Genomic DNA, 23,136 nt, shown 5'->3' with positions numbered 1-23,136 from the left:
CAACCCGACTGAGGAGTCATGCCTCATCTACACCAAGTACGCCGATGCGAGGGCCAAGTAGAAGTGCAAATTTGAGACCGGTCACGTGAAGGTCTCGGGCGCTACGATGTCTCGCGGCTCAGCCATCCGGGAGCTCATGAAGGCATGCATCGGCAAGCCTCGACTAGTCGCTGCCACCTCCGCAGCCTCTCAGCGTGAGGTCATACAGCGTATTCTAGAGCTGTCAGATGTAGACAAGTTCGACATGGTCCTTTTTGATGAGGCCTCGCAAGCTACTGAGGCGTCGTTGATGCTCATCTTGACCACGGAATGGTTCCTGGGTGTGGCGATAGTTGTCTTGGGTGGAGAGCATCTTCAACTTCTGTCCGTCGTCAAGTCCAAAGGTGAGAGCCGCGTCGGTAACATTCTCAAGATCTCGCGCCTTGAGCGCTTGATCAAGGTCTACCACGACCGGCCCGTCATCGATCTCATCTGCAGCTACCGTTGCCAGGTCCAGACATGCAGACACGCCTCCGCGGGATGAAGCTCAATATAAGCGGCGAGTCACCAGATTGATGTGACGAATGTAGGTCAACAGGCTTCTACATTCACCACTGCACGCTTGAGCGTCTGCTCCACACAGATGCCAGGCGGAGACATTAGCACAAGATGATCATCTGCACTAGACAAAATCACTGCGAGTACCTCCTGGGTGACATGTATCAATCACCACAAGAGAATAGGGAGAATATGTAGCAGTCTAGCACTACTCATTCAATCAATACTTACCCTCACCCTCACTCTCACCCATTGGCCAATCGCCGGCAGCGAAAAGAGCGGAAGTCATTCTGGTGTGATGTAAAATTGTTAGCATGTCGCAACAGCAAGGATTGGAATGATCTGAACTCACAAAAAAAAGTTCAGCCACCGTCCTCGGAGGAAAACAGTGGCGGGCAGCCGCAGCTGCCCGTTGATAGGGTGAAAAACAAGTAATAAGCCTCCGATCCTCCCCAAAGGTCGCAAACGTTAATTCGCACTTGTAGGCGGAGAGCCCCCTATCATTTGGAAAGCTCCATTACAAGCAGGGTGAAGAGGGGTGTGTGAAAGAGTGTGTGCGCCATCGCGTCAAAATGGCTAATGAGAGGAGAAGAAGGGTGGCGGGGGACGAGCAGATTATATACTGGCGGGTGGCGAATCTCGTGCCTGCTGCGCTCGGGCGCTCATGACGTATCGGTGGTACAGAAGTCGGCAGAGACTTCCGAGGTGTACCCGGAGGACGAAAGAGGAAGGAGCAGTCAGTGTCTTCACTTTCACCGACGGTAAGCAAATCTGAGAATGGAATGTATTGCAGCGCTCGACGGGGAGCGTGAAGATACTAAACGAAGCCTACAGCAGCAAAGCATAGAGCAGTAATAGCCCAGGCGTATACTCAAAGTGAAACAGAGAAATCTCAACCCCATCACTCCTCGTCCCACCCCCGAACAACCTCCCACCTATTCTCCCCATCCTCACGAGTCTTGTACACCGCCCTCACCCCTTTCAATCGCAGCGCCTTGATAGCCGACGCCCTATACACAAAGCCTTCATCTTCCTTTTCCGTTTCTTCCGCCCAACGCCAGAACTCCCTGTTCACCTCCATCTCCACAAAGCTCAAGCCCGGAAAAAGGTATCTGTCATACATCTTATACAACGCCCCACTGACAAACACACAGTCTATCATCAGGTCGTACCAGGTATGCAGTAAATGCACTCGCTTGAGCGAGGCGGGCAGTAAATCTTTCAGCCGACCCCATGCGTAGCGGGGAAACACGACGCTAGCGTCTACACACAAATTCTCAAGCTTGTACAAGTCAACGAGTGACGCGGGGATCCAGTTCGGCGCCACACGCCTATCCGTCGCCCCCGTGTTATACAGCGCCAGATGCCTTAGCGTCTCCCTATGTTTCCTCAGCGCATCAACAACGACGCCGAAATGAATAGTCGTTGGTCTATCGAACTTAGTCCACAGCTGGAACCTATGGTTATGATTCCGCGCCATGTGATAAGCAAAATGTGACAGCGACTTGCAGCATCGTATCACCAGACTCAAGACGTCGACGTGGAGGTAGCCGCCGCGCAGAGTGAGATGGCGGACCGTGGATGTGTGGTCGGGGAAGAGGTTGGCGTCCCAGTGCCAATTACAACGTGACTGGGGTTCCCGGAGGTTCCAGACTTCTAGTTGGTGTAGGTTGGGTAGTTGGAGGAGCTTTGCGATGCGGTCGATGTCTATGTGGGGGGTTCGTATAGTGACGTTTTTGAGGAGGTTGTAGTTTGGTGGCGTCGCTAAGAGCGGTCCGGGTAGAAAGGGGATTTCCCATGGCCGCGTGGATACCATGATGGAGAGCTCTGGGAGCTTGAGTCTGCGGTAGTGGCCTTCCACGGCATACTTCAGAGTATGTATGTTTGGTGTGTGGAGATATAGTAATGCACACGCTGCAGCCCCGAAGTGAACATCTGGAGCTTGTAGTAGCCGTTTTACAACAGGATCTGTAGTTAAACCCTGCAAGTCTTCGAGGGTTACGGGAGGGGTATTGGGGTCATCGCTGTTTAATATCGCTATTCGGTACTTCTGGTTCCGATATCCATTCCAGACTGCATTTAGCTTGAGCGAGCGCACCAGGGCGGCGAGAGACGGATGGCTGAGGAGGGTTCGTATGAGAAGGACGGGGTTGAAGTCGGCACCGGCATGAATGTTGGCGTAAAGCGCTTCCGTCGCGGTTGGGTTGAGAGGCTTGACAAGACAGAACTTGCAGAGTACTTTCTTGGAATTCGCATCGGTGGCCGCAGCGAAGTCGGCAACTTTCAGAAGCAGTTCTGGTGGTAGATCCCCGATACCCCTGGGCGAGTGCCCAGTAGTTACCTGTAGTGTGTCATCATCGTGGGTTTGTGTTGAACTCATGACTGCCAAGGATTTGGTATTGGCCAGATGCTGACGATGTGGAAGATTGGCGAGTGTAACTTTCAGGGTTGTACCAGCAGTAAAGGCCATGGAGGAACCTTCGAAATTGTGTTAAATGAACAGCAAGCGGGCGATGGCAATAGTGAACGTAAGCTGATGCCATTGTGTGAAGCTTTCTGACCGCAGCGGGTGTGAAAGCCGAGTAATTGCAGAAGACCAGTACGCGTATATTGCTGATAGTGAATGCAAAGGAAATGGGGTATCGTATGCTCCTTCACCCAAACGCCAGTAAATGCAATAGTAGTGTCGTGAAACGGTCGTCAATCAATGCGTACGCGTGCGGTCAATCCGAGTCGTATCCCACCAACGCTCCAAGCAGGGCCGGCTTCTTCGTCGCTACCGCGGTGTCCGGCTTTTCCTTCTCTTGACCCGATGGCGACGAGATCGCAACTGGGTCTTTCGTCTCAACATCTCTCTTCCTCTTCAGTATGCCGAGATTGACTCTCGGGGTCGCTGGAGCCTCTTTGTTCAGGAATGGATCAACCACAGCCCTCGTATTGCCGACCAGCGTCTGCTGCAACCCTAATCTTGACTTCTCTTTCGCAACTTCCACCTTAAGCTTCTTCGTCTTCCTCGACGACTCCCCATCCTTCTTATCCTCCACCTGCGCCTCCCCAAAAAGTGGTTTCCACGAGAGCGCTTCCAACGACCCCTCGTCAGTCGTGGCGGCAACGCCAAACTCCACAAGCCCAGCCCTCGTACGATCCGCCTCGATCTCATCCACAATATCCAGCCCCAAACTAAACCTCTCCTGCATCCCCTCCTTGTGCCTGTCCTCCCTTTTCCACACCTTCCTCTTCCCACGGAACACTTCCCTCAACTTCGCATTAACATCGTACGGATCGCGCCAAACCTCCGCTTTATCATACAACTCCTCCACCCTCTCCCTATTCTTCTTCTCAATCCCTTTATCCTCCATCTTGCCTTCTAGATTCGCAAAAGCATCGTCCCTCCTCTTCTGCCTCTCCTCCTCTGTCAGGAACTTGAGCTCGCCATCCGCTGTATCGTCCTTGGCAGTAGGTCCATAGTCGCGTCGTCGTGCCCCTTCAACGACTACGTATTCGCTGTTCTGTGGATCGGTTCGTATCTCCCACCACCCGCCGCACGCGCTGTGCTTCATGCGGAAACTCCATATTGGGGTGGTGTGGTAGTTTCCTACTTTCTTTTTTTCGGCGTTGAATCGGACGCCTTGGCCGATGATGGCGGGTGGGGTGCAGTGGTTGCACCATACGGCGAAGGGGAGTTCGAAGCGGACGGTTAGGATGCCTTGGGTGATCTTGTTGGCGCGTTTGCCGAGAGGGTGCGAGGAGTTGTTGAAGCTGGGTGGGTTCGAGGCGTCGGGCGGGTAGTACCGCCCCATGTTGAAGCCCTGCATCGCGGCGGGTGGGGGAGGGAGGTTTACGCAGCGTGCGCAGGTTCGTGGTGGTTGAGAGGTTCATTGCGTGAGCGACGGTCGCGAAATTTGGCCGCGGGAGTGGATGACGTAAGCATAGCCTTGCTATCCATCCATGGATGGCTGTGACGCGACTGTCACGCGACGAGGCTCTTTCACTGGAAGACGCGTCGTGACGTCATGGACTTCTGCGTCTCGCTAGCCTTCATGCACACGCATCCAACTTCCTGACTTGGAAGGTCAATTAAGGTTGCTGTTGATTGCGGCACTAAAAGGCTTGTCTCACAGCAGTGCCGTGACGCTTATCTCCGAGCCCTGAGAACCATACATGTACAGTAGAAGATCATCACACACAGGATCTCCAATGACTAGAATCGGAAGAATACTCGTCATCATATTGTTCGGATGCTCGGTCTATGCTAGCCTTACGTCCAAACGCCGTGGAACCTCAGGCTATGTTGCCTCAATGGCGACAGCTTTTCGTCAATACGGATATCCTGCTCCTCCTCTTCCTCCTCGTAGGCTGATCATGCGTCGTTTAATCAACCATTTAAGCCTCGTCGGTGATGAGCTTGGTGATCTTGCCAATAGCGATCGTCTGACCCTGGTCACGAAGAGTGAAACGTCCCAGCTGTGGGTAGTCCTCGAATCGTTCGACACAGATATTTCCCGCTGTGCCAGTGATCTGCAAGCGCGCGATGATGCTCATGCCCTTGGTAGCGAAACCCGGTGCCTTCTTCGACTTCCTTCCAGTGCCCTTCTCCAGCTTGTGCAACAGAGCGGTGATGGTAACCTCTTCTTGTGCGGCGTGGACGTGGAGCACGCAGTTGAATCCGGCTGTCAAGATAGACTTGATGTCAAGCAGTACGACCTGGGCCTCGAATTGGGAGACGCAGTGCACAGGGCGCTTTGGTGAGCACAGCACATATCCCTGAACATGAAAGTTAGCAAGCGATCAAAGAACAGCATCTGGGTTATCTTACAGGCAGAATGTCTTCCTCCTCAACACCCCGAAGCCTCACACGGATCTGGTCTCCGCAGGTCGCGCCTGGGATTTCCTCTTCTTGTTCACCGTACAAAGCGGAAATGTGGATAGTTTGTCGGTTGGGCATCATGAGGTACCTAATATCGTCAGTACAAAGCAGATCAAAGCTTGTAACACTGTGACTTACTTCTGTTCCTTCTTGATGATACCAGACTCGATCTTGCCCTCAATCATGGTACCCATGTCCTTGTACTTGGCAGCAATGGGCATCATGAAAGGCGCGTTGAGCTTACGCTCGAGCGCTTGCATGTTGTCTAGGTATTCGAGCAGGGATGGGCCGTCGTACCAGGGGGCGAGGTCCTTGGGAACACGGGTCTTGATACCTGTGAATGTTTGCGCGCTGACTGGCATCATGCTGATGTCTGTCTTGGGGTTGTACCCGAGACCCTTCAAGAACATGACCACCTTGCTGGTGCACTCCTTGAAACGGTCCTCTGACCACTCAACAGTAGGGTCGTCCATCTTGTTGACGACGATGAGGATCTTGTTGACACCCTGTGTCTTGGCCAACATGGCGTGCTCTCGGGTTTGTCCACCCTTCTCGAAACCGGTCTCGTATTCTCCCTTACGTCCGGAGATGACGAGAATACCAACGTCGGCTTGCGAGGCACCACTGATCATGTTCGGCACGTATGTCTTGTGGCCTGGCGCGTCCAGGATGGAGTATCGTCGCTTTTCCGTCTCGAAGAAACCTCGGCCGACTTCGATAGTCTTACCCTGCTGTCGCTCTTCCTTGTTCAAGTCGAGCGCCCACGAGATGTACCATGTTTCACGACCAGCGTCCTTGGCTTCCTTCTTGTACTTGTCGAGTGTACGCTCGTCGACCATGCCGGTGGAAATGAGAATACTTCCGCCGAGGGTGGACTTTCCTGCGTCAACGTGACCCAAGAAGATGATGTTGACGTGCTCTTTTCCGTAAATCTCGGCAAGGGTGGCCTCATCAACGACTTCGTCCATCTCCTTCTCGACATCCTGTGCCTTGGCCTTCTCGGCAGCCTTCTCCTTCGGTGTCGGGCTGTTGCGGCCAGAGGAAGGTGTTGGCGAGGTTCGGCCAGAGCCTCCAGACGCCGGGGTGGGCTCTCCAGTCTTCTCAATGGCCTTTGCAGCGGTGACCTTGGTGCCGGCCTCAGCGGTGCCCTTCTCCTTGTCTGCCTTCTCCTTCGCTGCCGATGGAGCGGCGGGGGTGCCCAGGCTCAGGACCTTAGTGCCGCCTGCCTTCTCGACCTTTGGTGTTGTGGTGTCGCCTCCGATGGAGAGGACCTTTGCCTTGGGCGCGCTGTCGCCACCAATCGAGAGAACCTTTGCCTTGGGCGCCTCCTTCTTAGCCTCGGCGGGTGCGGCACCCTCTGAGCCAGCCATATCGGTGTCGCCTCGCTTCGCTATCCGTACGGGCGCCTGGCCTTGCTGCGCCTGCTGGGGCTGGAAGTTTTGTTGCTGGGGGTATTGCTGTCCGTAGTTGGGGTATCCTCCTTGCTGGCCGCCGTATTGCTGCCCGTATTGCGGGTAGCCTTGCTGCTGTTGGTAGCCACCGTATTGCTGGCCACCGTATTGGTTGTACCCGCCATATTGCTGCTGGCCGTACTGGTTGTAGCCCTGGTAGCCTCCGTAGGCTTGGCCGGGGACGAATGTGCTGGCGCCGGGCGTGAATGTCTGGGCGCCTGGTGTGAACGTGGGCGTGTTGTTGAGGTTCATGCCCTGCGCCTGCTGCGCGAGGCGCTCCTCCTCTTGCTCCCAGCTGTCGGCCATGGTGACGTCGGTCTCGCGGGGATGGGTCGTGTCGTCGGGGTGGTGTAGTGCGACGGCGTGCGAATTTTGTGCGGTCGAGTCGCTCGTAAATTGGAGAATGCGTGAAGTCGACCCGCGGCCAGGGAGCGACTATCAGGTATATAAGCGGACGGGCGTCGAGTGTCGTCGGCGAAAAGTGAAAATGTGCCGGGTCGCTGCTGCCCACGCAGGATTTGGCGGGGGCTGACTCAACGCCTCGCTGCCTAACATTGGCCAGGGCGCCCAGCAACAAAGGCACTCACCAACCTCAAACATTCACTTTCTCGTCACTTGCCGCGCTTAATCCCGGTTGCGTTCCCCAGCAACCTGATATCTGACCTCATGGTTCCTCTCTCCCAACCACTTCATCAACCGCCCCTTCCACACATACAAGGGTGAAGCCCAACCCATAGTGCAAGATGGAGGCAATCTTAGCAAAGGTATGACTATGCTTTGACCCCCAACGCGTCATAGCAGACAGGGAGTCATCTTCTCGTATTCCTGAAACATGCTGACATGTGATAGGTCACCCAGCAGGCTATGAGCTATGCTATCCGAAGCGGCATAGCAATCACCAGCCACTATGCGCTTAAGCAATGCGGCCGACTGATGAAGACGGTCGATGGTCGAGAAAAGCAGGAACTCGCGACTCTGCAACTTAGACTCGACTCCAAGATCAAGATTATCTCACCGGCAATCGATATGATTGAACTGATTGCGGCACGCGGCAATACCTCGCTTGAGTCCGCAGTGGGTCTTACCAAATCTCTTCGGTGGGATATCCAGACCTTGGGGAGTCGTGTCGAGAAGGCTGTCGCTGAAGAACAACTTGCGAGAAGAGGTAGCTCTAAAGCGAAGTCACGCGACCAAAATGATGTTGAGCTCAAGATCATCATCGAAGAGATGAAGAGGCTGCTGGAGCGGATTGAAGACGCGGTGCCGCTGATAAATTTGGCAATCACCACATCCGGTACCAGTCTCTCAACTACGCTCCCGGCTACTGTATCGCCATCACGGCTCCTACAGGCGAGCACCTTTCTCACTTCGGGCGACATGCAGTATTGCGCATCGAAGCCCAGGGCTCAGCAAATTGGCCCGACCTTCACACTCTCCATATACATGTTGTTCGCTGGATACGCGCATCGAGCTCATGAAGAAGACGTGCGAGAGACAACATGGAAGGAGGTTATGCATAAGGCGCGTGTTACACTGATGCGAGTTCCACTGGACAATGTCTATGACTATCCGACGCCTTTCGGGCAGGACAGTCGACGCGCTGATGAGGCTAACCACCGTCACATCCCATCCGACAGCGTATTGCAGGAGTTTGCTTACCAGCTGCTCATTGTTGAAGATTTGGACGACGGTCGTATGCATGAATTCGAAGACGGCGAACCCCAGCCAGGACCATATGACGGTGTCGAGCAAGCAGGCGTACGTGAGATCATACCCATACATGAAGTGTCCAAGATCTTCTACGCCGACACGGGCAAGATACTGAACATCGGTTCCGACAACGAAAGCAACAACCCCATCTTGCTGCTCAAGCGAGACGTTAATGCAGCACCGCCACGCCGCATGATGGAGCGCGATACCGAGGAGCCCGGCTATGAGTCGGACGGCTCACATACCGTTGCTGAAGATGAAGAAGATCCTGAGCAAACAGAGTTGGAAGAGCAACTGCGACGCGAGTCGACACCGCACCTTGAAGAGCCCGCTCCGCAAGAGCCCACCCCACGAGAGCCCGAACAGCCTTCATACCCCTGGCGACTGCCTCCCACGCTGGACCTGGAGTGGATGGCCTTTGAAGTCTACACCGAAGACCCCACCACCGACTCCGAGATCGACGAAACAGAGGACCTCACTGAAGACGTTTCTCCACCATCCCCAGCAGCCACACCCACCCCACCCGACTTCCTCGGCCGCTTCTCCAACCTCAATCTCCGACCTAGCACACCTACTTCCCCACAACCGAATTCTAGAAACCAGATGATTCCCTCGCCGCAAAAGGCTTCTGCGCCCACTCCACGATACCAGCAACAAGCGCCAACGTATCTCCCTGCTATCAAAACCTCGCTATCTCTTTTGGAGATGCTGATTCGCTTGACAGCGCTCCAGCAATTCCAGCAATCTTCTCATCTTGCCATTCCAGATGAGTTTCTCAACTTCTTCCTCTCGGATAGCAGTACAGTGGGCGCCGGTGGTGATGCTGAGTTACGACGACGAGTGAGGAGAGAAGCGAGGATGCGAGTAGGGTTTGATCCCTACGATGAGAGTCCGATCAAAAGGAGAGGAGAAGAGTACCTAGAGCATGAACTGCACGAACACGGCCATGACCAGGTACACGACCATGACCGCGACGGGTGGACAGATACGCCGACGGCGAACGACGGCAGAGGTTACGATTACGATAGCTATCCCATCGGTCAGCGCGGTTCCTCACCATACTCGCGTGCGCGGGGTAGTACACCTGGTACACCAACTATCCGCTCAAATTCTTCTACGGAGGTGTCACACACCGCACGGCATAGTCTGGGTAACGTCTCCTCGCCAAGCCCGCTCCTGAGGCGCGCAACGACACAGCCGGGTCAACACCTCAATCAGATGAAACAGCCCAACTTCTCGCGGAGGTCAAGTAATAACACAGCGATACCGCGTACGGGGAGTGTGCCGCCTGATACGCCGCCTAGTAGTGTGGCTAGGCCGGGTTAGAAGCCCTCGGGGCTTATGAGACCACGATTTTGACGAGGGGAGAGTTTCATGGGCGAATGTGTGCAGATTGTTTCATGTTACAGTCCGACAGAGCGAGCGATTTCAAGCATCAGAATGGCGTTCTAGATACCACTTGTCTTTTGTTCGTAGAATGCACCTTCAATTTAGTATGAATCAGCGTAGCATAGCGAGCGAGTACTCCTCACTCAATCATCTTCCATAGTATAGCAAAAAGTAAGATAATCTCAGATAACTTTACTATCCTATCAAGATGCCCATCATCCTATCTCATACCCATCAAACCAACACACAACAAATAACCAAAACACACAGTCCCATCGCGCCGAAAACACCCCATTTCATTCACGTTCATATTCATATTCACATATCCATCCCCCTACCGCTCCACCCATCCCATCCCATCACCATCCTATCACCACATCCCCTACTCCCAATCCTCCTCCTCATCGCTCTCCTCCGTTACAACCTTCTTCTTCCCATCCTTCCCATCCTGCGGACTCCCCGGCGCCCTCGTCGTCGTCCCAGAAACCAGATCATAACTCGCGTCGCTATCTGCGACACTCTTCTCATCGTTTGATCGGCGGGGTTGCGCAGGTGCTGGTTTAGCGTCGTCTGTGGGTTTGAGGGTTTTGACGGAGGCGGCGAGGTCGGTTGGGGGTTTGGTTGTGCTGGTTGTTGTGCTGGTGGAGGCGGGTTTTGTAGTAGAGGCGGAAGAGGCGGCGGTGGTGGATTTAGTTGTAGGTTTGGTAACGGTAGCGTTATCGTCGGAGTCGTCGTCTGAGTCGTCTTCTTCGGAGGAATCGTCTTCGTCGTCATCTTCTTCTTCGTCGTCTTCCTCTTCGTCTTCTTCTTCCGAGTCTTCGTCCCAGGCTACTTCTTCGTCGGCGGCCGGTGTTGATGCTGTTTATACGTTAGCTTCACCATCTTTTCCGGGTGTAGTAGATGCAACTCACCCTTGAGCATCTCCCTCCTCCTCTGCTCCTCACTCTCAATAACATGACGCAAGAAATAGTATCTGCACCAAAACACCTTATACTCCACCTTCTCCGGCACACACTTCTCCATCGCACTCCTCAACTCCTCATGCTTCTCCAAATCCTTCGCAATAGCCTCAGTCTTCTTCTCCACATCAAAGCCCGCCTTCCAGTTCTCCCACTCCGGACTCGCGGGGTCTTTGAGGAAGGAATCGAGCGTCGAGTGGATGACGTGGAGTTGGGCGTCGAAGCGCGTGGCGTGAACGACCTTCTTGCCGCTGCTGTCCTTGGATTCAAACAGCACGTCGCCGTCTTTGGCGGCTTGCGAACCGGCTTCGGGAGGCGCGATGGTGACGGCGTCGCGGAGGAAGTTGCGGATGTTGCTGCCGAATTTGAGGAGCGCTTCGTCGGCGGCGTCTTCGGCTTTTTCGACATCCTTGAGCCGTTTTGCGGCTTCGGAGCGGAAGCGCGATAGTATGCCTTCTGCCTCCTTTACAATGTCGGCGGTCAGGGATTCGGGTCGGTCGGGGTGGGCTTCTGTGTCTTCGGTCGCTTTCTCGGTGGAAGCGTCTTGGGAGGTGGACGCGGATTTGGAGCTCGAGGCGTCGCCGGGTTGGAGGGAGATCTTGCGCGCGTGGCTGATGATGTTGGAGACGCTGGCGGAGGCGTTCTTGACCTGTGGCGCATATTGCTTGCTTGCGTTGTCGTAGTATTGCTCGCCCTACACCGCACATGGTCAGAAAGGGTAGCTTGAATCCCACACGCCGGTCTTACCTGCTTCCTCACATTCCCCAGAAATCCTCCTAGACGCGCCGCCCACGGGCTGCTCGATATAGCTTTATAAGCATCCTGGAACTCGGCGTTGAAGTTGTTGGTCGTCTCCTGGTGGGTGTTATCTCCGCTGGCCGACTGCTTGGTGGGGTCCTGCGGGTAGCTCTCCTCCTGGATGTGATCGTAGGCGGAATCCATAGCTACGACTGTCCAGAAGGGAGGCGAGGTGTAGGGGAGGGAGTGTATAGGGTGGGGGCTAAGGATGTTGTTGTGGTCGTGAGACACAGGCTGGTTGGGTCAATCAAGGGTGCAGGTCAAATGCGGGCGGGGCCATGCATGAAGGTCCGCAATTGCCGCTAGCAGTTGGGCGGACATCACCAGCTCAGGCACGCTCGCGTTACACAAACTGTGGTCGGGACTATTGACGCGACGACAGTGGATTCATTTTGAGTCTGAACTTCCTCTTCCAATATGTTGCTAGATGGCCATCACACCGGCCTAATGGCGTCGCCACTTGCTGCTGATGTGCGCGCTCGCTGCTCGCTGCTCGGTGTCTGTTGTGTGCATCCATAGATTCCCGTCCATGCAGTGGTCATCCACATCATCCATAACACTTCGACTGCCTCAGCTGGCTTGGTATCGCTGCTCCTCTTTCCTCCCCTCTCCGCTTCACCTCTTCTTCTTGCCAACCACCGTCGTGAAGCCGTCCTCGTCGATCTCGGGCTCAGGCTTAGCCGCCTTCGGTTTCGCAGGCACAAGCGCAGGCGCATCATCCATATCCATATCCTCATCCTCATCCGTCTCCTCATCCACACTATCCCCCTCAAAGTCCTGATTCGTCTCCTTGACATTAACACTCCCAGTCGCAACCTCCTTGCCCTTCCTATCTTCCCACTTCTTCTGTAGCGCATCCACCATAGCTGTGCTGCCCTCGCCAATCTCCTTCCGTATCGCCATGATATCGCGCGCAACGGCGACTTCGGTCTCGTCTTCTACGCGCACGCCGAACTCGTCCTCGAGGACTTGTAGTAGGACGACTTCCACATCTTCTTGGTCTGTGAGGGGCTCTGCGGCGAAGAGTTCGGAAATTTGGCCTGCGAGCCAGTCGCGCTTATCGGAGGAGTCGGGGCCGCCCCATTGGTTTTGGACGGCGACGGTGAGGTTGTTCCAGTTGAAGAGCGCGTGCCAGATTCCGAGGTCGAATTTGTCCTGGTGTTGTTCTAGGCAAACGTTAGAAAATGGATGTGTAAATCGGCGCGACTACTTACCGGCGATTGGGCCGAATGCTGAAGTCATTTTGGGTTGTGTTGCTGAGAGAAACGCTGAGCGGCGTGGATTTGCGTGACGAAATATCGATAATTTTGCCCGTTATCGATAGCGGACTTGAGTCGCCCCGCCATTATCTCATCACGCACACGTGAAGCCGCGACATCGCGTTCCGCCACAGTCAATGCAGGTTGTTAGCGTCGCATTTGCTTTTTGCAGGTGAATCTGTATATCCGACGTGATGCGTCTGGTATCGGGTGTGATCTCACGATTTCCTCACCAACCACTCCAATTCCTTCGCCTGTTCATCCGTAACAATCTGCTTGAACTTGTCTACCGTCAAGAAGTCGTGATCTGAGAACTCAAAGCCGGGGATTACCGTCTAGGAAGTCGCGTTAGTCAGACACCCCATGGTTACTGATCATGGGTGAAAGCACATACCTCACTAATCAACAACCTCTCCCCTTCCGCTCCGTCAAGCAGGAAACTCGCCTTATACTTTCCGCCCTCAACAATCCAAACGCTCTTCTCTCCCTTCGTGACGTCGGTCCCAACAACGAACGTTTCGATGCGTTTCTTAGTGCCAGGCTCGTCGGCGTGGATCAGGACGTAACGACCTCGGCCTGAGATGAGGGTGTGCACCTTCATATGGCAGTTAGTATCGGTAATATGTTTCAACCACCGCACGCATGTCAAGCGGTGGATGATAGGGTTATTCCAGCAACAACGATACAGGGCAGGGCCGCAAGACGCGGCCAGGCAAGTTGACACAATAACCTTAATGAAGGTACAGTCCCCAACGCCTTGCATTTGCCGCGCACAGGTGTAGGCAATGATGGTCGGGTCATACGTACAGTTCTCCCCTTATTCCGATGAAAGTGTCCCTGCGGGTTCACTGCACTCAACATGTAGTATATGCTCGTGCTCGCGTTCCTGATTGCATTGTCACCTGACATGGGCTTCTCCGCCGTATTCTTCACTTCATCTTCTTCGTCGCCTCCATTCTTCACTAAGAAAGGGTTCGGAATAGTGAGAGGGTTGCGATCGATTTCCGCATAGTAGCCGCCTTCGACGTGTACTTGGAGATTGAGTGCAGAGATGACGGCTTGGGTGCTGGCGGGCTCGGTGGCGGAGGGATTGGGGGTGTAGATTTGGGTTATCTTCTCTGTGGTGGAAGAATTGGGCGACATTTTGGATGTGGGATGATTAGCTAGCTCGGTGTTGATGGGATGGGATGCGTGAGGCTGTCGGTGTTGGTGATCGATGACGTTATCGCCGCTAGTCGTTGATAAGATGGGCAGGAAGTCGCGCTACAAACCTCAACCAGCATCGACGCGTCCACGTTCTTCACTTCGATCACCCCAACACCGCGCGACGGCATCCAACTTCAGCGCAAGATCTGACACCAATAAAATGGCGCACTCTTCGACGGTGGCGTCCACTGCACCCGAAGTCAACGGCATGTATGCACGCTTCGGTGTACAAGCCCTTCTGATCCAATCATCGAATGCTACATCGGATGAGTACAGCCTTGGTTAATTTGCGACGACAGACTTTCCCTATGCATGCTATCGGATGGTGGGTGGACAGCCAATGATGTCGAGGTAGGCCCCCGCATGCATGCTCCATGCGGCACAGTCGCTGCAAGGCTGTATTGCATCTTGTTTCTCCCTTCCAGTTCGCCTTGCTTCTTACCCACCTTTCATACCTTCCGCAATAATGGGATGTTGCAATTTGTTCAGGTTTTCCCGCCGAAAGGATCGAGAGAAGCCTGGGACACCGGCACTACAAGTCGCTGTGGCCACCAGTGACGACTTCCAGGAGAAGCGGAGCAAGGAGGGGCCGAAAACCTCCTCCACGACAGATCTACAGTCAACGAGCACCAGCACCCCAGAACTGGTAGCGGAGAGCTTACCCGGACGTCTATGGAACCTGGCATACGACCAGCTCAAATCAAAGGACCCGAAATTGATCGAACACTATGAGAGCATCCTATCAAGCCAAATCGATGGACAAGAGCTTAAGGCCGTGAACCTCGATACACAGATCAACAAGATCAGCCTAGGGCAGCCAAGATCACTGCAGATGCGACAGCTCGTTGACTCTGGATTGCTCAGGACGGAGAAGGCAGCTGCGACTAACGAAGCACTCGCGCAAGGCCTGCAGGTGTTCAATGTCGTCAAGGATAGCGTCGCAACAGCTACCAGAGCTTCTCCAGAAGCCTCCATAGCTTGGGTACCGATCTGCCTTGCCCTTGATGTATGGCTGACGACCTTTGATGATGCAAGCACATGGCTGATGCATGTCAGATACTTATGAATCCACTCACCCAACAGTCCTCTAATAGAGATGGAATTGCTTACGTCGTATCGAGGATGGATTGGTACTGGCATCTAGCTGATCTTCTCCTAGAGAGAAATCAAGAAGCCCGACGATCGCAGCCGCTGCAAGATCAACTCGAGAAGAATCTCGTCGACCTTTACACTCGTCTTCTGGCATACCAGATCAAAAGTATCATTACATACCATCGCAAACGTGGCACTGTTTTTGCAAGAGACCTTGTCAATTGGGATGATTGGGAAGGTGAGCTGGCTGCAATAAAGGAGATGGAAGAATCGATACGCCAAGATGCAGCTCAATTCAGCACGCATGAAATCCGTAACCAACTCCAAACTATTGCGGAGAAAGCCGAGTCACAGGACATCAGCCTGCACAACATTGTGGTGAGTCTCCAGGAACAAACGGCGCACTCTCTGGCGTATACGAAGAGTGTCGCGGACAACAAGTGTCTTCAAGACCTGTTCCAGACGAACCCCAGCCACGATAAAGAACGGCTCGAAAATGCAAAAGGGGGATTATTGGATGGTTCTTTTCGGTGGATACTTAACAACGCGAATTATCGGCGTTGGCGCAATGACCGTGAAGGGCGGTTACTCTGGGTCGAAGGGTGAGTTAGCAGCATTCGATGTCGTGGTTTCACCTCATAGAAGGGAAAACCTGAACAGGTCTGGAGCCTACATCGACGCCAGGCCACCTATCTTGTATGCTTCTATGTTGATGAAGGCTGCAGACCTGTTCAGGTTTTCCCTAGGTTGACATGGTTTGATGAGGAATCGTACTAATAACTTCTAGTTCACCCGGTCAAGGCAAAACCATGCTCATGTGCGGCATCATTGACGCACTCGAACAAACCCTGGCGGCGGGTGATCTCATATCTTACTTCTTCTGCCAGACATCCGAACCGCGCAACAACAACGCAACGGCAGTCTTACGGGGTCTCATCCATCATCTGATTGGTCAACAGCCCTCACTTGTACGCTATGTACGACTTGAGTATGATCGCGTGGGCGACAAGTTATTTAACGACGCAAACACATGGACGGCTTTATCCAAGATCATTATCAGTATGCTGGGTGACTCATATATACGGCAAGCGAACATCTACCTCATCATAGACGCTTTGGACGAATGCATCGACTCGGACGATCGTAGAAGACTCTTGGAACTGATTGTACAGATTTCAAGGAAGCTACCACACACCAAGTGCATAATCTCCTCACGCGGCTGGAACGATATTCGTGATGTACTTACTGAGCATCCTCAAATGCTCCATCTTCAACTCGACCCCAAATCCGAAGCTATACTTGATGCGGTCGATACCTACATCGAACACAAAGTCAAAGCGTTGACTGATAAGAAGAGATTGGGTCCATCGGATGCCGAAGCGATCCGCGACTACCTGAAGAAGAATGCAGGAGGGACCTTCTTGTGGGTAGCGTTAGTCTGCAAGAGGTTGGGGTTCTCGAAACGCGTGTTCTACGAAAAGGACATGCAGGCCTTCCCTCCCGGGCTCGAGCAACTGTATGGAAGAATGCTCCAGCAACTTCAGAGCTTAGATGAGCCGGAATCGAAGCTTTACAAATTCGTGCTCGGGGTCGTGCTGACATCACCAAGACCTCTTGAGACGTACGAATTGGCCTATCTGGTGAAAGAGCTAGACGAAGTTGGAGATAAAGTAGAAACGATGCGAGACATCGTTCGAGAATGTGGGTCATTTCTCTCAGAGCAGAATGACGAAGTCCTCTTTGTCCACCAATCCGCCAAAGACTACCTGCTGGACCATGGCAAAAGTGCTGTATGCCCAGACGGAGAGAAAGCGTTGCGTCTTCATACGCTCTACAGATCGATTGAGGTTTCGATATCCTTTACCCGAGGACAAACGATCAAAGGGACACCTAAACCACATTATCATGAACACTGGCAGAGGGTTGTCAGGGAAGTGTACTGGCTAAAATGGACCTACTTACCTCCGGAGGCTTATGGAGATCGGGATTTCCCTCTCGTGATTCTCATGGAGCAATGCTACATGTGGGTTGACATGTTCTGCATCCGAGAGGCATACAAAGAAATGAAGTTTCTTCAGCTCTTCATTGGGCAGCTCAATAATCTATTATCGGTGTGTATTAGCCATCAAGTGATCTAGCTGCCCTTTTTTAACGGAATTCAGGGTTGTAGCGACTTATCCGAGCGTTATGATTTCATCGAGTCGATCTTACAATCCATGAAAGCGAAGGAGCAACTCATGGAGGTATGTGCTAGATATCAATTGACCTTCACAAGCAAAAGGACAGATAATAGAGGCTTACTAAGAAGGCGTTCGTTACCATTGAACCTTAGCGCGATTCCGGATTCGACTTGGAACATAGAAGTCTAAAGAAACATGTTGTTTTATAGAACAATGTATGATGCGAGAGGCCCAGCTCAATGTTCAAACTTCTGCCGCTATTCTTCTTTCTGATGTGAGGCGTATTAGCCCTCCGGCATGCTGATAAACCAAACGTTGTGTAGCTTCAGCACTAGAAACCTAATTAATCAGATCCGACTGGCCACCTTTGTGTGTGTTAGCAAGACATTACGCAGCTGCAGTGGTATTTCCTACTCTCGCATGGTAGAGATCGAAAGTATTAAGGTTCCATAGCTCCGCTGTAGCATGCTTTGACAGTATTCAAGGCTATGGGCTACACGTTCTCTGCTAGAACGTATCGAATATCTCGTACAACATGATCTTCCTTTTGTCCAAGAGACGCGCGAGAATGTTGGTCTACATCGAATTGGATGCACATACCTCATTTAATGTATCACACGCCGTAACTTGTCATAGATTCCCCACATCAGTCGAGCCAATGTTTCACGACAGACGTAGTAGCTGATACGCACATGGCTGTCACACAACAAACTCCACTCAAAAGCTCGGCTGACCCAAGATATGACCAGACTGTACCAATCTTCTCTTCTGCTCCATCGTTCGCACTGTCGGCCACGCCTTCGTTGTCTTTGTAAGCCGCCAGATCAGCGCACTGAGTTGGACAGAGCACTTCAATAATTCCACATCGGCACCCTAGAGAATACCACAAACTGAAGTAGCCATGCGAGTTCAAGAGGAAGCCGTCACTGCGGACCGTCAACTATCTCAACCCTCCCCTGACAACGAGCCCGACACATCGACCCAGTCCAACAAACAACCCGAATTGATCGCCAACGAGGAACAATCTGAAGTCGAGCGTCAGGAACCTCACGAGCTGGACAATAAATCAAGCGGCGAACAAGCACCCAAGCAGAGACGTGCACAACTAAACGAAGAGCGAGAACTGGCTGCGAGACGTCGTCGCATGAACACGTATACCAATTGTCGTAAGAGGAAGATACGTTGCAGTGGTGATCCCGGTGATGGCTCTGGGTGTAAACACTGTCAGATATGTGGTGTTGGGGAGACGGAGTGCAGATTTGGGATTGTGGGATCAAAAGATGTGCTGGAAGTGAAGGGTTAGGATTATACTTTGATGGCTTGGAAGGGAGTTAGGGTAGAGTAAAGTAGCCGCCACAAATAGCTCTTAAGATATTTTACTAACTTCTTAGTAGTACGTAACCTCTTTGCTACGCCTTGGCTGAGGCGGTTCTAAGACATCTTGTTAGGCGTGCTATAAGCTTGATAGATGAGGACTGAAATATGAATCTTGGGGTTCGCGATGAGGGACTAATCTCGTTGCAAATTACTGGTGCTAGAACAGATCAAACTGGCAACTGGGCGTTTCTGATCCTCTCCTACATCTAGCGCATCTTACGTCTCTGCTCTTCTCTCATTGTCTTGACTATAACCACTCTTCTCATGACCTGCTTGCTACGTTTCCTGATTCTCGTCTCCAGCCAAAGAAGCTTCCTCCTCAATCTCTTCTTGACCTTGAGTCTCAGTGTGGTTCGAAGCCGCTGCAGAATCCACTCCATCAGCAGCGGCAGACGACTCCCTTTCATCCTGCAGCAAATCCCGGAAGTAATCAAGCGCGAACTTAACATCGCTAATCGAAAGCGCCTTGTAGCTATTCTTACGTATCGGTCTGTCGGCACAGTGTCCCTTGATAATCTTCCACGCGTCATCTTTCTGTTGCATTCGAGTTATCTTGGCTAGCTCGTAGAGCAGCTTCAAGACCTCACCGTTTCCATTAGTTCCGTAGCTTTTCAACTCGCGACTTCGAATTGGTATTTTGTTATGTCTTTGGAGCATGTTAAACGGGATTAGATCTCTGCAGTCCCGTACTTGCCAGTAGTAGTTGATCCAGAGGTTCCACTTTCTGTACTTATCTTTTTGGCTATCTGTGGGAAGTATATCAGCTGGCAGGGCATCTGAGTCGTCATCTTGCTGATTGATGGTTGCAACGGTCGTGTCTAGTGTGGCAGTTGCTCCAGAGGTCTTGCCGGGCTTGATGGCGTCGTCTGCGTCGTCTGTATCATAAGGCGAATCGACTACCTCGTCGTCATCAGTTGTAAGTTTGGTGGGATCTGGTTCTGCACAAATTAGCTCTTTTACGGCTTCGAACAATGTATCCGATGTGAACATACCGTCATCATCCCCATTTGTGTCAACCATCTTCTGCTTTCCCTCATTGTATCTCTGCTCTTGAACATACGATATGTCGCTTAGCTGTATCTTTGCTGACAAAGTGTTCGAACTGTCCTTCTTCCTCTTCATTTTGCCCTCTACGAGTAGATCGTAGACTTTGTTGCAGTTTTCGATGCCGGGCATTTCGTCGGCGACGTCACCCAGAGCCCGCAAGATCTCAATAGGCCACCACTGAAGGTCTTTCGGGTAGCGCATAGATAGAGGAATGCACGCAGTGCTTTCGGTGGTGGTTTCATACTGAGATGTTATCTTCGTCGCGAGAATTATTCGCTCTTCACGATCGGGATGGTCCTTTGGTAGATACATGGTGATATCGACAGTGAAATGAGGATCTTAAGACTGACAGGAGAGCATTCCTACTACTGATATAGATGGGCAAGATGGCAGTATTCTATTTGCTACTGACATGCGGGATAATGCAGATGACTGTGATTACTTGTGAACGCAGCAAGCATTCGTGATCGCGTGATCGCCGGGTGTTTTACGATGAAAGCATGTTTTCCTAACCAACGGCACGTATTTCCCAATCACTACGACCAATCTGATTCATAGTACTCATCCGATCCATAGTATTCCTCGGGCGATTCCTCCTCTGGAGTGGTGTAGTCTTCGCTATCATCTGCAGCATCTCCTTTCAGCCATTGATCTAGTCTCTTTATCTGCTTCCGCGAGACAACAAAACGTTCCTCATACGCCGCCCGAACTACGGTTCTTGTTCTTGACTTGAACGTCGCGGGATGGGATAACACGAACAACACTGCGTTGTACGCCTTGTCGCCATTGATTTTATCATCCTCAAACTCGCCCAGCAGGATGAGATACAGCAACCTGAAAGCGGCGTCGCGTGCTTTCGACTTAACACCCTTAGTATCTTCATCCTCTGGGTCCCAATCTATCCTGCAGAGCCTCATATCGCTGAAGATCTGGTCGATACGTCGTTTGTCGAGGACATTAATGCCGAGAAACTCGTATGTTTCGCATAGAACGTGGTACTGTTGAAGTTCGGGGGGAAGATTCCTGAAGCATTGACGATAACCCGATTGGATTCCCTTCAAAGCTACGTCGAAAAGTGGTATTGGGCCGTGGACCAACTCGGTCGCGTCGGGCTGGGCTTTGGCTTGGAAATCGGCAAAGGACGACAGATAAGGTATCTGCGAGAGGTCGACATCGTATTTGACATCTCCGATCGTGATGAGAGTATCTTTGGGGGAAGCATCCACTTCTGAAGGTGCATGCTGCCGAGTTACAGCATAGCATCAGTCTCGTCCGCTTCTTTGACGTCCAAAATTGCTTACCTGAGTTGGTGCATGCGTGTTTGGGGCGGGATTCTCGCTCGTCATTCTGAAGCTGGGGCGATTGGGCTTTTAGTAACACGCTAACCTAGGAAAAAACTAAACAGCCTAGAGCCTACGTTAATTTTAGGTTACCTACTTTGCAAGTTTTTGTCCTAATGTAGTCTGCAGACCTGTCTACCTAGTCTTTTCTTCTTATGTGGTGGTAAGAGCGAAACAGCGAACAATGCGGGGTAACTCGCTTCCAACCCCCAAACTTGCGCGTCGTTCGAGAAAACAGCTCATAGAGGCTTTGTTTTAGTCATGTTCGTACTTTTACTGCTGTGCGACATTGGATCTGCAGTGTGCCACACGTCTATTGGCACATGTCGGGATCGATCAAGCCCCACGCGCCATTGAGGCACAGTAATAAACAACTTAGAATGCTACAATTACACGTGACAGTCGCAGGCACCGCTATTTATGTCATGTAATAGTCTGAGGCCTAATCTGCAATGTCTTATCTACATTGCTTTAACCTCTTGTCTGGTCCTCGCGCTCCCCGTCTTGTGGTGCGTCCTCCGTCTCAAACAGTACTGCCCAGTCGTCTGACGGGTCTTGCGCCTCCTCTGGCTCCGGTTCATCGTGCTCTTGTTCCGCACGCTCATCCTTTCCGTCATCACCCGTCTTGCCATCTTTCTCATCAACATCTGTCTGATCTCCGTCTAGTGAATACCGTCTCTTCCTCTTTAGCGGTAAGGTCGATGCTCCACGCGCACCTTGTAAGCTCGTGGCAGCCTCGTCAACCGTAGTGTCGCGGGTCGCTATGCTAGTGCGGTCGTTGTCACGTCTTACCATGACTGACGAGCGTCGGCTGCGAGCCATCGAGAGTCCCGCCTCTGCGACATCCACGTCGGACAGTAGCGTTTGGTGATCAGCACTGTCGTGGGTGTCGGGTTCGGTGGCTCGAGATTCGCGTCGTCGTCTTTTCCGTTGCCTTCCATCGCGATGCTGATTTCCCCGCTGGGTGTTCATCGCGCCATCCTGACCCTCCTCGCCGGTAGTGCCGTCGGGGTTTGAAGGTGCAATAGGTAATTGTTTTCGACTGTTGGTAACAGAGTCATCATCTTCTTCTTCTTCACGTAGATCACGGAAGTGATCAAGAGCGACTTTGACGTCTGATTCTGCAAACGCTTTGCCTCCTCTTGCCTTCCACGCCTCTTCTATCTGCGCCCATGCTGCATCCTTTCGACCTTTTGTGATGCGAGCTAACTGGTAAAGTACCTTCAACAGATCCTTTTGGTCGCTGGAGCTGTGTAGCGCCCGATTGGTCGGCTTTCCAAATTTGTCTAGCTGCCGCATGTTCCGGGGAACAAGGGCTTTGATATCAGTGACGTTCCAGTAGTATTGGATCCACAGATCTAACTTCAACTTCAAAGTCTCCGGCTCATCTTCATCTTCTGGAAGTATTCGTTCTGGACGCTCTTTGGGATGTGTAACATCGTTCTGGACTGAGGCGGCTTCCTCCTCTACCTTCACAGCCGCCGGTTCTAATCCAATGCTGTCCCGGACAAACTCCAGATCAGATGACTGTAACTGCGGCTCAGCAGTAGCTGACTCGTCTGCGCCTGTTGTCCTTATTAAATAGCCGGTGTTGAGGAAATTCACAAATCGGTCCCGTCCCTCCTCACCCGGCATCCTACGGGCTAGATAGGTTATGGCTCGTAAGATGGGTAGAGGCCAGGTGCCAATGAGTCCAGAGTATCGCATGTCCGCTGGGATGACGTCTGTGGGGTTTGCGACTTTCCATTGAGATTTGATGGTTCTGACCATGCTAAAGCGCTCGTCATGAAAGGCGGAATTAAAGACTAGTGGCATGGTGTTATCGGTATTACGTAGTCTCTGCGGTACTCAACAGAGAATCTGGAGAGTGCAAATATATATGGCCGAGCTTTTCCGGTGCGTCGTTTGCTCTGCCGGTCGTGAA

At 52.4% G+C, this 23,136-nt stretch overlaps 11 protein-coding genes across 11 annotated transcripts; 3 read left to right on the top strand and 8 right to left on the bottom strand.

Moving 5' to 3' along the window:
- Positions 1 to 106: 106 nt before the first annotated feature.
- On the top strand, positions 107 to 523 carry J4E83_010443 (uncharacterized protein; the record flags this gene model as incomplete). The annotated part of the gene is made up of 1 exon (XM_049337324.1): positions 107 to 523. One exon carries the CDS (start codon positions 107 to 109, stop codon positions 521 to 523), a length of 417 nt encoding a protein of 138 aa, XP_049183551.1.
- Positions 524 to 1,976: 1,453 nt separating this feature from the next.
- On the bottom strand, positions 1,977 to 4,352 carry J4E83_010442 (uncharacterized protein; the record flags this gene model as incomplete). Its single annotated transcript, XM_049337323.1, has 3 exons — positions 1,977 to 1,994; positions 2,060 to 2,878; positions 3,282 to 4,352. The coding sequence occupies 3 exons, from the start codon at positions 4,350 to 4,352 to the stop codon at positions 1,977 to 1,979; spliced, it is 1,908 nt and encodes a 635-aa protein (XP_049183550.1).
- A 568-nt stretch (positions 4,353 to 4,920) lies between these two features.
- On the bottom strand, positions 4,921 to 7,161 carry J4E83_010441 (uncharacterized protein; the record flags this gene model as incomplete). Its single annotated transcript, XM_049337322.1, has 3 exons — positions 4,921 to 5,301; positions 5,354 to 5,492; positions 5,543 to 7,161. The coding sequence occupies 3 exons, from the start codon at positions 7,159 to 7,161 to the stop codon at positions 4,921 to 4,923; spliced, it is 2,139 nt and encodes a 712-aa protein (XP_049183549.1).
- A 437-nt stretch (positions 7,162 to 7,598) lies between these two features.
- Positions 7,599 to 9,891, top strand: J4E83_010440 (uncharacterized protein; the record flags this gene model as incomplete). Its single annotated transcript, XM_049337321.1, has 2 exons — positions 7,599 to 7,619; positions 7,705 to 9,891. The coding sequence occupies 2 exons, from the start codon at positions 7,599 to 7,601 to the stop codon at positions 9,889 to 9,891; spliced, it is 2,208 nt and encodes a 735-aa protein (XP_049183548.1).
- A 445-nt stretch (positions 9,892 to 10,336) lies between these two features.
- On the bottom strand, positions 10,337 to 11,855 carry J4E83_010439 (uncharacterized protein; the record flags this gene model as incomplete). Its single annotated transcript, XM_049337320.1, has 3 exons — positions 10,337 to 10,812; positions 10,866 to 11,607; positions 11,661 to 11,855. The coding sequence occupies 3 exons, from the start codon at positions 11,853 to 11,855 to the stop codon at positions 10,337 to 10,339; spliced, it is 1,413 nt and encodes a 470-aa protein (XP_049183547.1).
- Positions 11,856 to 12,326: 471 nt separating this feature from the next.
- On the bottom strand, positions 12,327 to 12,953 carry J4E83_010438 (uncharacterized protein; the record flags this gene model as incomplete). The annotated part of the gene is made up of 2 exons (XM_049337319.1): positions 12,327 to 12,877; positions 12,926 to 12,953. 2 exons carry the CDS (start codon positions 12,951 to 12,953, stop codon positions 12,327 to 12,329), a joined length of 579 nt encoding a protein of 192 aa, XP_049183546.1.
- Positions 12,954 to 13,188: 235 nt separating this feature from the next.
- Positions 13,189 to 14,113, bottom strand: J4E83_010437 (uncharacterized protein; the record flags this gene model as incomplete). The annotated part of the gene is made up of 3 exons (XM_049337318.1): positions 13,189 to 13,305; positions 13,365 to 13,565; positions 13,778 to 14,113. The coding sequence occupies 3 exons, from the start codon at positions 14,111 to 14,113 to the stop codon at positions 13,189 to 13,191; spliced, it is 654 nt and encodes a 217-aa protein (XP_049183545.1).
- Positions 14,114 to 14,642: 529 nt separating this feature from the next.
- Positions 14,643 to 17,114, top strand: J4E83_010436 (uncharacterized protein; the record flags this gene model as incomplete). The annotated part of the gene is made up of 4 exons (XM_049337317.1): positions 14,643 to 15,182; positions 15,233 to 15,798; positions 16,056 to 17,058; positions 17,106 to 17,114. 4 exons carry the CDS (start codon positions 14,643 to 14,645, stop codon positions 17,112 to 17,114), a joined length of 2,118 nt encoding a protein of 705 aa, XP_049183544.1.
- A 1,987-nt stretch (positions 17,115 to 19,101) lies between these two features.
- On the bottom strand, positions 19,102 to 20,073 carry J4E83_010435 (uncharacterized protein; the record flags this gene model as incomplete). Its single annotated transcript, XM_049337316.1, has 2 exons — positions 19,102 to 19,763; positions 19,818 to 20,073. 2 exons carry the CDS (start codon positions 20,071 to 20,073, stop codon positions 19,102 to 19,104), a joined length of 918 nt encoding a protein of 305 aa, XP_049183543.1.
- Positions 20,074 to 20,408: 335 nt separating this feature from the next.
- J4E83_010434 (uncharacterized protein) lies at positions 20,409 to 21,218 on the bottom strand (the record flags this gene model as incomplete). The annotated part of the gene is made up of 2 exons (XM_049337315.1): positions 20,409 to 21,113; positions 21,174 to 21,218. The coding sequence occupies 2 exons, from the start codon at positions 21,216 to 21,218 to the stop codon at positions 20,409 to 20,411; spliced, it is 750 nt and encodes a 249-aa protein (XP_049183542.1).
- A 465-nt stretch (positions 21,219 to 21,683) lies between these two features.
- J4E83_010433 (uncharacterized protein) lies at positions 21,684 to 23,027 on the bottom strand (the record flags this gene model as incomplete). Its single annotated transcript, XM_049337314.1, has 1 exon — positions 21,684 to 23,027. One exon carries the CDS (start codon positions 23,025 to 23,027, stop codon positions 21,684 to 21,686), a length of 1,344 nt encoding a protein of 447 aa, XP_049183541.1.
- Positions 23,028 to 23,136: the final 109 nt, after the last annotated feature.

The sequence above is a fragment of the Alternaria metachromatica genome (genome assembly GCF_023757995.1).
Source record: "Alternaria metachromatica strain BMP 0045 chromosome Unknown scaffold_45, whole genome shotgun sequence".
NCBI lineage: Eukaryota > Fungi > Ascomycota > Dothideomycetes > Pleosporales > Pleosporaceae > Alternaria > Alternaria metachromatica.
This window is presented reverse-complemented; position numbering and strand designations above follow the sequence as displayed.